The sequence below is a fragment of the Cervus elaphus genome, chromosome 9 (genome assembly GCF_910594005.1).
Source record: "Cervus elaphus chromosome 9, mCerEla1.1, whole genome shotgun sequence".
Taxonomy (NCBI): domain Eukaryota; kingdom Metazoa; phylum Chordata; class Mammalia; order Artiodactyla; family Cervidae; genus Cervus; species Cervus elaphus.
The window spans coordinates 51,258,918-51,272,572 of record NC_057823.1 but is presented as its reverse complement, the minus strand read 5'-3'; the positions used below and the strand labels follow the sequence as shown (position 1 = coordinate 51,272,572).

General features: G+C 45.5%; 1 protein-coding gene, 1 long non-coding RNA gene and 1 other non-coding gene across 3 annotated transcripts in view; 2 read left to right on the top strand and 1 right to left on the bottom strand.

Annotated features, from left to right (window-relative positions):
- Positions 1-2,653, top strand: part of ETF1 (eukaryotic translation termination factor 1) — a 26,092-nt gene extending 23,439 nt beyond the window's left edge. Inside the window, exons 10-11 of the mRNA XM_043912907.1 lie at positions 1-148; positions 344-2,653. Coding sequence (XP_043768842.1) covers positions 1-148; positions 344-426 — 231 coding nt within the window. The 3' untranslated portion in view covers positions 427-2,653. The remainder of the gene's footprint in view (positions 149-343) is intronic.
- LOC122700201 overlaps positions 1-13,655 on the bottom strand; it is a 14,977-nt gene extending 1,322 nt beyond the window's left edge. The window contains exons 1-2 of the long non-coding RNA XR_006342736.1: positions 13,454-13,655; positions 12,421-12,635 (exon numbers count right to left, since the gene is read on the bottom strand). This is a non-coding gene — a long non-coding RNA (uncharacterized LOC122700201). The remainder of the gene's footprint in view (positions 1-12,420; positions 12,636-13,453) is intronic.
- LOC122701094 lies at positions 10,177-10,283 on the top strand. The gene has a single exon (XR_006342943.1). It is a non-coding gene; the product is annotated as a U6 spliceosomal RNA (small nuclear RNA).

The window sequence follows — 13,655 nt, the reverse complement described above, 5'->3', positions numbered from 1 at the left end:
ACAGGACAAGAACATGAGCTGATTGAGAGCATGCCCCTTCTGGAGTGGTTTGCCAACAACTATAAAAAATTTGGAGCTACTTTGGAAATTGTCACAGATAAGTCACAAGAAGGATCCCAGTTTGTCAAAGGATTTGGTGGAATTGGAGGTGAGTAGCAAATCAGAAAACTGAATGCCAGGGTCTCAGCCACAAGCTTTCCTTTGTATCCCAAAAATATCATTACTTCCAGAGAGGTGTGCTCATATATCATCTCCCCTTGCTATAATTCTGCAAGGGGATTGCTCCCCACCCTCCAGTTTTGACAACCACAGCTATTGTTTGTTTGTTTGTTTGTTCCCATAGGTATCTTGCGGTACCGAGTAGATTTCCAGGGAATGGAATACCAAGGAGGAGATGATGAATTTTTTGACCTTGATGACTACTAGGTAGTCGACATGGGTCCGGCAAAACGTGCCTCACCCTCCAGCATCCAACCCAAGGAGCATACCCGTGGTGGAATCCAAACAGATCCCTGCCTTACAATTGGAACATTTCCAGAACTTAATCCATGAGCATTGGATATTGAAAAGAAAACCGAAACAAAACCAGACCCAACCCTACACTTTGGTTTGTCATGGTGTCAGCGCAGCAGCCTACAACTAAGTTCCTAAATGCCACTTTGGACTAATTTAAAAAAGAATCCCAGTTTTTACTTTTACTTGATGGTGAAATTGGTTGCTCTTGTATTTTATGGAAAAAAAAAAGATTTTTTTAACCTTCATACATAGAAGCAAAAATACTTTAACTGCTGTAAACCTTCAAAAGTTAATAGAAATGAGATCATACTGGTTTGTTTCTTATTTTGATTGGAGAAAAATTAAATTGCTGCATTTCGCAGTGACCCATTTACATGGCATTCTCAGCTTAGACTGCATAAGAAGAAATATATGTGGTGAAATGTTGGAACCATTTCTCTCGGTCTCTGTTTAATGTTGAAAGAGTGAGCTAATAGGCAATTTCAGCTTCACTCCCTCACTACCCCTCCCCTCCAGGCCGTCAGTTTCAAGGATGCAGGTTGCATTGCAAAGATAAACTGACACATGAAGCATTTGGGCCACTGCTGTTTCCTTCCATCTGTTCTGCAGGCGCATTTTGCGCCCAGGGTTTGGGAGCCCTTAGCATCAACTGCTTTGACAAGGGTTCACATAATCTTGCATACTAGAAACCAGTTTGGGATGGATATGATGGGACTTCTATGCTATTGCTGGAATTGGGAGAAATAAAACATGCAATTTAAGTGGAAGCAAAGACATTTAAATATTTTATTTTGCTTGGGTCTGTCCTTGCAAAAGGGAGGTGGTCGTGTTTTCCTTGTGTTGGATGGCATGAGATTATGTGAATGTTTTGATTTTTTAAAAATGAACTGCAAGGTTTTTCACAGGAACGACAGACGAGACATGTATGACTGTGCATGTAATTGTAAACCCCTGACCTCCTGGTGGGGTTGGAGCATCTGTTTGAAATATGGGACTTACAAGCACCTCTCATAGAAATTATGGGAGGAGGGTGGGAAGGGCAGGGGTGGGAAGGGATGGGGACACAGCTTCTGGCACCAAGGACTTAACCATGTTGGACCCAAAAGTGGGCCTGAAAACTTGAAGCTTAGGCTTCACAGCTGGGTTGTAAATCAGACTTGACCCCAGCTAACATGCAAGGTCACGGACAGGGTGCCTGAGGTGGTGACAGTGAACAAAGTGTATAGGACGTGCCCAGTGGTAGCAATTGAAAAAAGTATACCAAATGGACTTTGAAGGACCAAAGGTTTTAAAAGTCGATTGGTATCCCCCCACACTGCTAGGGTAGTGGGGTGCATTTGGTTTTCAAATTGGGTACTTTAAACACTTTAGTGCCTGACTGCTGTTCTTCACTGACTTGACTCAGTCACTCGTAGCTTTATTGGTCTGAACCAGCTCCTTGTTCCCAGGTTGCAGACCTGCCTATCGTTCCAGTAATCCTGTTTCACTTGAATGAAGGGAGTGTGTCTTAAATGTAAAGCTTCTGGTTCTCAACACTGTACTCTGAGGTCCAAATGACTGTCTGTTGATGTATAACCTGATGTCTCAACCCCCAGTAACAAGAGTCAATTCTTTGGTATTCACCAATGCGGGAGGCTTCACCAGAACAGGCTTTTTCTTTGGGCTCTGCTGTTTGTTTGCAGAACACCCAAGAGCGAGCAAACTTGCTCTCTTCATAGCAGTACCTTAGGGTTTTGCCATTGTAAATGGGTCTAATGTGATATATGACAAGATCAGAGAAATTGGATGTAAATTTACATTTTTGAATATGCTTGTTGTTTCACATGATACATTTAGGGTATGCAGCTCCTTTTGTAGTTTTTATTTTTACTATTTAAGTTTGGAAATGATGCCAAATTTTTGTATTTCTTTAATCAATGTGTTCTCTTCAGTGATATATATTGCATTATATATTGATGTGTGTATCAATATATACTGATATGTATTACACTTACACAATACAAACACATAAATATGAGGGGGTGAAAACCGTAGCCTTTGCATTCTCTATAGCCTCTACAGAGAGATCCTAAACAGCAAAATCTTGGTGTTGTGATGTACAGAAATGGAGAAGAGTATTAAACCATATTTAAGAATATACTTTGTGTGCTTGAGATTCTTTAGGACTGTTCTAAGAAAGGTCTGAGCCGTGGAGACAGTGTGAGTGAGCTCTCCAAAGCATGTGCAATTTCCTCATAGTTACTCTTCAGCCATAGATTTAGTGATTTAGTTGTCTTCTGCTACATTTTCCTATGGAAGGATATATGCAAAAGGCCATGATCCCAGTGTTAACACCAGAGAAAGAGGTTCCAGTTGATGGGCCAAACTAATTTGTACCTTACTCTCTTCCCTGTGCAAGCCAAAGGGAAACCTGCCCTTTTTAAAAAAAAAGGGGGGGGGGGGTTACCCTTGTTAACATTCTATGGAGATAGATGGCACTTTTAAAAACAGGCTGAAAGAGGTTTAAGTAGCAGCTCTTCAGTGGCAAACCTTTATGCCAGGCTTAATTCCAAAACTGATTCTCTTTCTACATGTGGTTGCCTTTGAGTCAACAGCATGATCCAGATGGAAAGGTGGAAACTAAGCCTCCCCTGCTCTGATCTTGCACACCTGGTACCTGTGGAAGAGCAGCAACTTCATTCAAGGGCAAGTCAGAGGCTGGCTCAATGGAACAGGGCTTCTAGGATGTGTTAAAACAGAAGAGGATTCTTGTTTCATTTGCTTTTCCCAAAAGTGGAGCTCCTATTTAGTAGTTTAGAAAACCTAGTTGAAGTACCAAGGTGGTACGTGATTTTCTTTGTCCAGATTTAAGAAGTATTAACAAAACTGACCAGTAAGGGAATATCTTCTGTCACTTTGCTTTTTCAGCATAATTTTGTCCAGTTTCTCATCTGATTTAGATGACAGCCTTGATGAAACCCAGTCATCCTATGGGAAGAGGCAGACATGCCCATGCATGGCAGAGGTAGTTTTTTCTACCCCTAGCTGCTGTTTGAAGTCAAAAGTTAGAAGGCAGCACAGTAGTGCCGGTTATGTGGGCTGTTGTGCTTGCCTGTCTGGGCCTGCAGCACTTGCCATCTTTTGTTCCCTGGCTCCAGTTCTCATGCCATGGTGCTCCCAGACAGACATAGTGTATTCAGGGCTGAATGCCAAGATGGAATGTAAGCTTCATGCCAGCTTCTCCCTTGTTGCCAATTTGAGTGTGTGCCTGCTGGGACTCCTACCTGCCAAGTCCACCCTGATGGGACTGTGCCTCCCAGGGACACAGGAACTGACCGACCAAGAGGTGTGGAAGTAATGGGCGCCAAAGTTATTGAGAATGTGGGCCAAATAACTGGCACTAGAAGTATATGTGGAAACAGTTTATCTCCAGGGTTCTCTTTGACAGTCAACTCCAAACATGTCTGAGAACTCTGTTTTGGGTATAGTCAAATTGCTTGGTAAGCTCACCCTGGGGCTTAGTCAAGAGCCCAGGACAAAGAATCAGCTCTTTAGGCAAACATCTCTGCCATTTGTTGAATTTATGACTTCACATAAATCCTTTTCTATCTCGCAGTTCTGTATCAGTGTAAGGATGAGTCTGAATCTCAAAGAGCCTTTCCAACTGTAAAGCTATCAGGATATAATAGTGAGCAGGAGATCTGACATCTGATGAATAGAGACACATTTGGCCATGTGTCTGAGCAGCAGTTTCCCTACCTGTAACTGTGTCTGCTCCCTACAGACTGTGGTAAGGATTAAATGCAATGAGGCACGTGAAATACACAGTGGCACTTAGCAACTCAGCTGGGAGATGATCACACCTGTACCAACTTTGGTCCTCTACAAGTGGCCTGGGTGAATTTGCACTGGAAACCACAAGGTGGTGCTAGAGTTAAGGATACTGGTTGTGGAAGAAAGTTGCTTCCGGTGGGGAGATCTCTGACAAGCATTAAGATTCCTGGGACAGCTTGTTTAACTTTAAAATTTGGCTATATGGATAAGGCAAACTACCAAAGGAAGCAGGGATGAGTGAACAGGGAGGATAACCAGGGCTTTGAGTGGCCCATCTGAAAAATAACTACACTCACTAACATTTGTTGGACAGTTACCATATACCAGGCAAAATGCCATGTCACGTGCGTTCTCTCATTTAATCCTTAGAAAAACAATGTGCCTCATTCTGTTGTATATCTGCCCATTTGGTTCCACAGCCAACGCAAATACAGGTCATTCTTCGCTCAAGAAGAGAGAACAGGTGTTGCTACTGCTAAGACGACCAGTCAATTCACCTCATCAACCTCTGCTTTCAGAGACAACCAACAATTTGGATTGCATCTGGAAGACATTCAGTTGGCAGTTATGTCCTTCCCTCGGAACATACATGTTCTGACAGCTCGGTCACAGCCACAGTTGAGAATGGATAAAAGAAGTTCCCTTGGACTCTAGAGGATCCCTGTAATTGATCCAGCATCTTCAAAGAAGAATGTATACACATAGTGGAATTTCTCAGACACTAGGGCATTGGCCCCTGCTCTTAAAAAAATATGCTGTCAGAGGGCAATTAATGAAACTGGAATGTGGACAATGGATAAAATGTTGTATCAATGCTTCTGATCTCCTGACTTTGATAACTATATGTGGTTATGTAAGATTATACTCTTTCTCATAGGAAATATACACTGATGTAGCAAGAGGTTTAAAATAAGATGTTCATTAAGAAAATTTTTGAAATTTCAGAAATAGGGAAGAAAAACCTAAAAGCATCATTTAACTAACGTTTTAAGGTCATCATGAACATCCATTATAGAAAGAGTGTAATATAATGAATGTTTAGGTTCCAATTGATTCACAAAGTATCTAGAACACAACTTTAGTTTGACCCTTCATTCAAGTTTGCTTTTTACTCAGAATTTGGGTTTGACTCAAAGGTCAAACATAGGAGACATAGGTTTGATCCCTGGGTGGGGAAGATCCCCTAGAGGAGGGCATGGCAACCCACTCCAGTACTCCGGCTTCTAGAGGATCCCATGGACAGAGGAGCCTGGCGGGCTGCAGTCCATAGGGTCTCACAGAGTCAGACATAACTGAAACGACTAAGCAGCAGAGAGTGCATTAGAAGAGTTAATTCTGCAGGGTGTACAGCTGAGGAGAAATCCCCAGCCAGAGGGGCTGGGGATGCTGAACCTAAGAACTGGGCCCCGATTGGAAGGAAGAGAGCAGAGGCAGTGCCAGGAGAGGAGCTTCTGTCAGTCAAACACTTCAGAGATGAAATCAGCTTTGGAGTTGGGTCAGTGCTGAGTGAGATGAGACAGCATGAAGAACAAGACTTCTTGGGGGACCCTTGAGTGCTGCTTCACTGAGCGACCTTGGGGATGAAGGGAAGAAGGCAACGCTGCTACCTTAAAGCCTACAACCCATTCACAGAAAGGACAAGAGTGACATCAGACTCTAGTCCTTTGTCCACAGCCACACCCCTTCAATACTTAAGGAATCATAATTTCAGCACTTATAGGGGGCTTGGACTTTACCATCCCAAACTCCTAATTAAAGGGGTAAGAAAGTTGAAGCCCAGAGAGCAGCCTAACAACCTGTCATGCTCATGCAGCAAATGAGGAGAGCCAACATGAGCAGCTGTTACAGCTCCAAATTCAGTGCTCTTACCAAATGTGCGATCTTGTTATTCTTCATCTAAGCCCCTTCTCCTTGTTAGAGATGAGAAAAGAGAATCGGAGAATAAGGGAGTGGCACGAAGCCAAAGACAGAGCTGGGAAGGGAAAGGTGGCCACCATCCAGGTGGAGTTATGAAAAGTTTTGAAGTCACTTCCCTGTGAGTCAGGGTTGGCTTGAGTGTATAGATTAACTTGCTTCTCCAGCCTCCAGGGTTCCACGTTAGCACCATCTAGGTTTCCCTTACAGTCAGACTTCTGGCTCTTCCACTCTGGTGAGAAACCCTGCCTGGGCTCAGCCCCTTCTGCTTGATTCTTCATCCTCACCCAAAGGAAACTTAGGGGGCAAACCCATATTCAAGGAAGCCTGAGTGAGTGAAAGTCAGTGTCCGACTCTTTGCAACACCATGGACTATATAGCCCATGGAATTCTCCAGGCCAGAATACTGGAGTGGGTAGCCTTTCCCTTCTCCAGGGAATCTTCCCAACCCAGGGATCAAACCCAAGTCTCCTGCATTGCAGGCAAATTCTTTACCAGCTGAGCCTGGAGACCCAGAAAAGGAAGGTGGAAACTTCAGAGAGAAGCTCTCCAAGCAGGAACGGCAAGGATCTTTTGAGGTAAACCCGAGATTTAGGAATATTTTGCTCCATGGAGGAAGGGAGGTGGGAGCCAGCCTTGAGAACAAGGAGAAATCAGGGCTTGATGCTCGAAGGCCTGCCCCAAGTTAAATATCTGTCCAGACCTGAGCACATTCCCAGGCTAGGCTCCCCTGGGGACTGGGATGAACCAACCCCCTCACATAGCAATCCCCACTGGAGGGCCTGCAAAGGGGCACTCTGTTTTTAAAAGGACAGGATGTCACCTGAGGAAGAGGAGTTGCACTTCAGTCCTCAAGGCTAAAGGCCCTCCCTCACACCCTTGTCAAACTTGGATTCTAGAGACAGATGACACGGAATGGGCTCTTTCCTCCCTGGGGAACTAAGCAAAGGCCCTCAGAAACTCAGACATTGCTCAATGCCACCTCTATTCCTTACATTGTGCCTAGGTTAACTCTGGTCTCCTTTTCCTCCAGCAAGTATTTACAAACATTTCCTATGTCCTGGGACCTGTGCAAGATGCTGGGGCACAGTGGTGAGAAACAGTCACTGTCCCTGCCCCTGCCCTCCAGCAGGAGACAGCAAGTATTATAATAAAAGTGAAGACTATTAGAGGATAAGAGGAGGGCACCTCCACTTCATCCGGGGGTGGCCAAACTGCCTGGTGAGCCAGGGTTGGCCTGGAGAGGTGAGAGGCGAGTTTCGAAAGGCAGATGTGTTGGTCCTGACTTGACCCAAAGGCCAGGAAACTACTCAGATTTTAAAATACTTTTTAAAACCTGCTATCATTTTTGTTGTTTATTAACAGCTTTATTGAGGTATAACTTACAAACTATAAAATCAACCCACTGCATGAATAGTTCGGTGATTTTTTAAAAATGAATTCATACAGTTATGCAAACATTACATAATCCAATGTCCACCTCTCAAAAAGGTCTCTTGTGTCCCTCTGTAGTCAACCTTTGCTCACTCCCAACCCTAGGCAACCAATGATCTGCTTCCTGTCTAAATAGTTTTGCCTTTCCTAGAAATTTCATGTTACTGGAAGAGTGCAATATGCAGTCTTTTACATCAGGTTTCTTTCACTTAGCTTTTTTCATTTAGATGGATTCTTTTTACATATATCCATGTAGATGCATGTTCATTTCTTTTTATTGTTGAGTAGTGTGATATAATAAGCAATATACATTTGGTCTTTGTCTCCTATTCTTGGCAAAGACTTTCTCTAAAACCCTTGGAATCTCTTGAGTGATGAATGTCTTTAGTACACTAATGAGATACTCAGATAGTTTCAAGATGTGGGCTGCTTGCCAAATGAACAAAAATAGGATTACAGGGTTGGAACATTCAGCCCTACCCTGAGAGGGGGAAGGGGCTTGAGATCGAATCACCAATTTCCAATGATTTACTCAATAATGTCTACATAATGATGCTTCCATAAAAACCCCTAAATTATGCAGTTCGAGAGCTTCCAGTGTGATGAACACACCAAGGTACTGGGAGGGTTCCTTGAAATTCTATATGAATTTGAGGATGAACTTTTCCATATCTGCAAACAATGACATTGGAATTTTGATAGAAATTGCACTGAATCTCCAAATTGCTTTGGGTAGCATTATCATCTTGAACATATCAAGTCTTCTAATCCATAAACACAAGATGTATTTCCATTTATTTAGGTCTTCTTTAATTTCTTTCAACTGTGTTTTACAGTTTTCTGTGTATAAATCTTTTACATCCTTAGTTAAGCTTGCTCCCAGGTACTTTAGTATTTTGGATGCTACTGTAAATGGAACAGTTTTCTTAATTTCCTTTTTGGATTGTTCATTGCTGGTGTCATTCTGGTTTTGATTTTCTTTTTCCTGCTGAACATCTTTTCATGTGTTTACAAGCCATTCATATATCTTTTCTGGTGAAATGTAATCTTTCATTCTTAATCTCCCACTTTACATTTTCGAGTAGAGAGAGTCCCTCTGTCTCTCAGATACTTTCTTCCTTCTTCTGTTCCTCTTACTCTCAAAAAATACTTCACAGGTGGAAGGAAAACACTGTGCACGAGGTTAGCAACAGACACTGGAGCCGTACCTAGGTCCCACTCTGCTGCTTACTAGCTGCATGACTTTGAGCATGTTGTTTCACTTCTCTTTCAATTTCTTAAAGGTTTTAATAGGATGCTTTGTTAAATAAACTATTTCATTTGTCACATAAAATATTAATAACTGCAGCCTACTACAGCCAAGCATTGTGCTAAACCCTACAATGCGGTCATAAGTAAAAGAGACACAACCATTGAGCTTCCAATGCCTTATCCCAGTGAATGTGAATCCCCAAATGCAATTATCACCTGAGGGAGGGCCACAGGTTGAGTGTCTGTCACAGGGTATTTTGACCTGGCCGTCAACTTTTCTGAAGACACTGGTGCTTTCATTGAGCACAGGCGATATTAGCTAGGCAAAGAAGAGGAAGAACATCTCAGGCAGTGAGAATATGTTGGCGGTGGCAAAGAGTACAGTTAAGGAGGTAGGTGGAGAGAAGTGTGGATGAATCAAAGAATGAAAGGGCAATGTGGTGGAGGAAGTGAGAAGGGAGGCCAGAACAGGCAGTCCAGGCTGAGTCTCAAGAGCCTTGCTGAGACCTTGAAGTTTCATTGAGGAATAGGAGAAGCTGCTGAGGTGTTTTAAGTAGAAGGGTAACAAATGCAGATCTGCTTCTCAAAAAGATCCTTCTGGCACAGTGCAGTTTGAGAAGAGAGCATGAGGCTGAGTCTTGAAGTACTGGGACATTTTTTTTTTAAATAGGAAGTTTTTTTGTTGTTGTTGTTAGATTTTTGGCTATGCTGGGGCTTTTTCCAGCTGCGGCAAGTGGGGGCACTATTCTTCGTTGTGGTGGTCAGGCTTCTCAGTGTGGTGGCTTCTCTTGTTGCAGGGCACAAGCTCTGGGCGTGAGGGCTCGGCAGTTCCGGCAGTTCCGGTGCATGGGCCTAGTTGCCCCACAGCATGTGGGATCCTTTGATGTCCCCTGCATTGGCAGGCAGATTCTTAACCACTGGACCACCAGCAAAGTTCTAGTACTGGAACATTTAATATCCAAATAGAGCATTGAACATCAAGACATGTACGCAATGAAAGAAAAGCCTTCAAGAAGAGATAATCAGTGACTTCCCTGGTGGTTCAGGGGTTAAGAATCTGCCTTTCAAGGCAGGGGCCTCAGACTTGATCCCTGGTTGGGGAACTAAGATCCCACATGCCATGGGGCATCTAAGCCCACATGCTGCAAATAAAGAGCCTACATGCTCTGGGCTATAGAGAAGCCTGGGCGCCACAACTAAGATGCACAACACAATGCAGTCAAATAAATTTAAAAAAAAAACAAACAAGTGCTTGCTTCGGCAGCACATATACTAAAATTGGAACGATACAGAGAAGATTAGAATGGCCCCTGCGCAAGAATGACACGCAAATTCGTGAAGCGTTCCATATTTAAAAAAAAAAAAACACAGATGGTCACTTACAAGTCCATGCTGGTGAGAATTACTAAAGGAAAATGAAGACTGAAAAAAAATCTACTGGATTCAAGAGTCAGGGGGTCCCTGGTAACAGCTAAGGAGCCCCCAAACACTGCTGCTCAGACCTTGGAGTTTGTCTAGCCTCTCTATGGCCCCACAGTCACTGCCTCAGGACTTAGCCTCTGGCAGATCAGAGCAAGTCTTTCTCATTAAGATTCTTAAGATTCCCTGGCAGCTCTTCTGGCTGGCTGCACTAGCTCTATCACGGGACCAGGCCAGTTTGCCCATGTCTGCCTATGTATCTCATCTAACCCACCTCACCCATTTGGCTGCTGAGGAGCCAGAGGTTTCTACTGGGTGCCAGCAAACAGGCAGTCTCATGCCACAGTTAAGCACTACTCCGAAGTCACACACCAGTTCCTAACACAGCTCTACCACTTATCAAGATCTTGGTGAAAGATATGTAAATGGCTGAAACTGTTTTCCAATTTGTAAAACACTGTGACAATGAAGCATGTATCAAACACTCCACCTAGAGAATTAGCTATCATAGGTTCACATTCATTCATTCAACAACTGTTTATTGTATAGGTAACAGCAATATAATAGACAACAAGGCAGACATCATCTATGTCAACAAGGAGTATCCAATCTAGTGGCAGACCTAGTCAAACAAAGATCTGATGCTTGATAGGAAAAGAACAGGGCACTGGCAGAGAATTGGGTGGGTGGGGGAACAAAAGTCACACCCCTAGTACTGTTGCAGGGGGTTGGCTTTTCTTTGGGCAAGATCACTCATTTATAGCATAAATACAGGGTTGGTGCCATTGGTAAGATAAGGTTTGGTTCCTGTCCTAAAAGAGAATTAGGAGGTAAGCACAGGAAAATAATATAGTTAAGGAGAAGAAAAGTGCAAAGAAATCCCAGGAAACTGTCATATTGGGTGTCACATTGGCTTTTTATGCAAAAAGTCTCAGCTTATTTGGAACTCAGGTTCCAAATATCCCCACCACAGAGAGGCCTGAAAGCTAGGACCCAGGGCCATTGGAGTATCAGTCTCTCTCAAGACAGGGAACAACATAGAAACCCTACTGCTACATAGGGTTTTTCCAGGCTCAAATCCATGTCAACCCAGAAGTGAACACAAGGCTTCCCCAGAAGAGGCCTGGGGTTCCTGCAAATTCTGTAGCTGGAGAGGAAGCTGCTAGAGCTCCCCAGCCTCTCAGGCCTTCCTCCTCTGCTAGGCTCAGCTATAAATAGCTTGCTGGTTTCCAGCTGGGGATCTCCCAGCCCTGAAAGGAGTAAGCACCGCCTTCTCACCTTGTCCTGCCCTCAGCCTGAAGCAGAAGGGGGTGGTAGCTGGCAGCCGGAAGGAGATGCTGCTGCTGCTAAGTTGCTTCAGTCATGTCCGACTCTGTGCAACCCCACAGACGGCAGCCCACCAGGCTCCCCCATCCCTGGGATTCTCCAGGCAAGAACACTGGAATGGGTTGCCATTTCCTCTCCAATGCATGAATGGAAAAGTGAAAGTGAAGTCGCTCAGTCATGTCTGACTCTTAGCGACCCCATGGACTGCAGCCTAGCAGGCTCCTCCGTCCATGGGATTTTCCAGGCGAGAGTACTGGAGTGGGTTACCATTGCCTTCTCCAGAAGGAGAGGAGGGGAGGGCAAAAATGAGCACCACAGAGAAACTGGCCACTGGACTACATTACCCACAATCCTACATCATAGCTGGAAAGAAGAGGCTGCTCTGGGCCTGCAGCCTTAGGTGGGAACAAGGCCAGAGGCAACCTAGTGCCTGCGTGTGCAGCCCAGGCCCAGTTTTTTCCAAAAATCTAACCCAGAAACCTTCAGTCATGGACCTTAGAGATCATCTCCTCTCCATATACTCAACTCACAGGCACTCAGCTGATCTGAGGCCAGGGAGACGGACAAAATTCCGTTTATTTTCACCTTATTCACAGTGTGTGTGTGTGTCTATAACCAAAGACTGGAAGTCTATGAGTGATTTTATTCTGGATCAAGTCCAGAGGCTTCTTAGTGCTAAAAGCCCCCTCCCCAGCATTTACTCGACTCATTACTCCCAAGCTCTCAGCTTTTCTCTCCCTGCCTCACCTGAGGAGGAGCAAATGTTCACAGGCTGGTCCATGTTGCATTGCACTTCTGGAAGCGCTCGGGGGTGGGTGCTCAGGAACTGCTGTCTCTGCTGAGATCTAGTCCCTCTCGGACCTTTGCTCATCTCCCAGCAGGCAGATCAGGGTAATCACGTGGCTGAGGCACGTTTAAGTCCCTGGAGACGCTGTAGGAGAGCCTGGAGGGGTTGCTGTTTCCTGCAGTGGATAAACCAAAGGTGTCAGGCTGAGGAAGGGAGGCCATTCTGGGTGGTAGAAGCACCCAGTGGGCACTACTCCAGACCTCAGTGCCACTGGAGGTGTACACCTGCCCCAGCTCTGGCTCCCCCCACTCCAACCTTCCAAGTTTCCACAAAGAGCCAAACTATTCATGTCGGATTCTGGGGCTCATGAAGGTCCAGATTGACAGGGAGCATAGCGGTGAAGATATTTGGGACTAGACCTGAAGTCGCGGACCCCTGTCCAAGGTGGAAAGATACTAAGGCTAGCCTGACAACAGGGTCTTTCCCTCCTTCCCCTCGCTCAGATATGATAACAACTCTCACATCCTGAGGCCGGCACCAGGAATGTAAAGATGGAGTCACAGTCTCAATAAATGATGTGTTAGGTGCACAAGAGGCCTATGGGTGGGGGGTTGGAAGGACTTCCAGACGGCCAGAGGTCTGAAACAAGTAAGGGTGATGCACAGTTCCACCACAATGGTGTAGAAAGGATATTCCAGGCAGAAGGGACAGGTTGATAATGGCAGAAAGGAGCGAGAAACGGAAAGCAGAGAAATACCGAAGACCGACTAGCAAAATGCGCGCGCGCTGGCGCGCAGCAAGCGAGGCCAGGCCCTCACACCACGCTAAGGTGTGGGCTTTAGGCCTCGGGTCAGCAGCCGCCGGAGAAACTCCAGCAAAGTCGGCGGCGCTCAGAGAATCAGGGGGTAAAGTGGGACAAAATACGAAACCGGTGGGGAGAGTGGCAACCTCAGACCCTCTGGGGACGCCCGAGTCGGCCTATCCCGCGTTTACCTCAGCCCGGCCAGGCCACGCGTTCCCGGCCCCGCCGCCGCCGCCCCCTCCTTGGCAGAGTCCCCTGGCCGCGGGCTCCCGGGCGCGGGCGGACCGGGAGGGCCGAGCTCCCGCCCACAGCCGCCTGCGGGCCGCCTGCCAGACGCGGCGGGAAGGAAGCGCCTTGTATGGGCCTCAGGCAGGGAGGAAGCGCCAGGCAGGG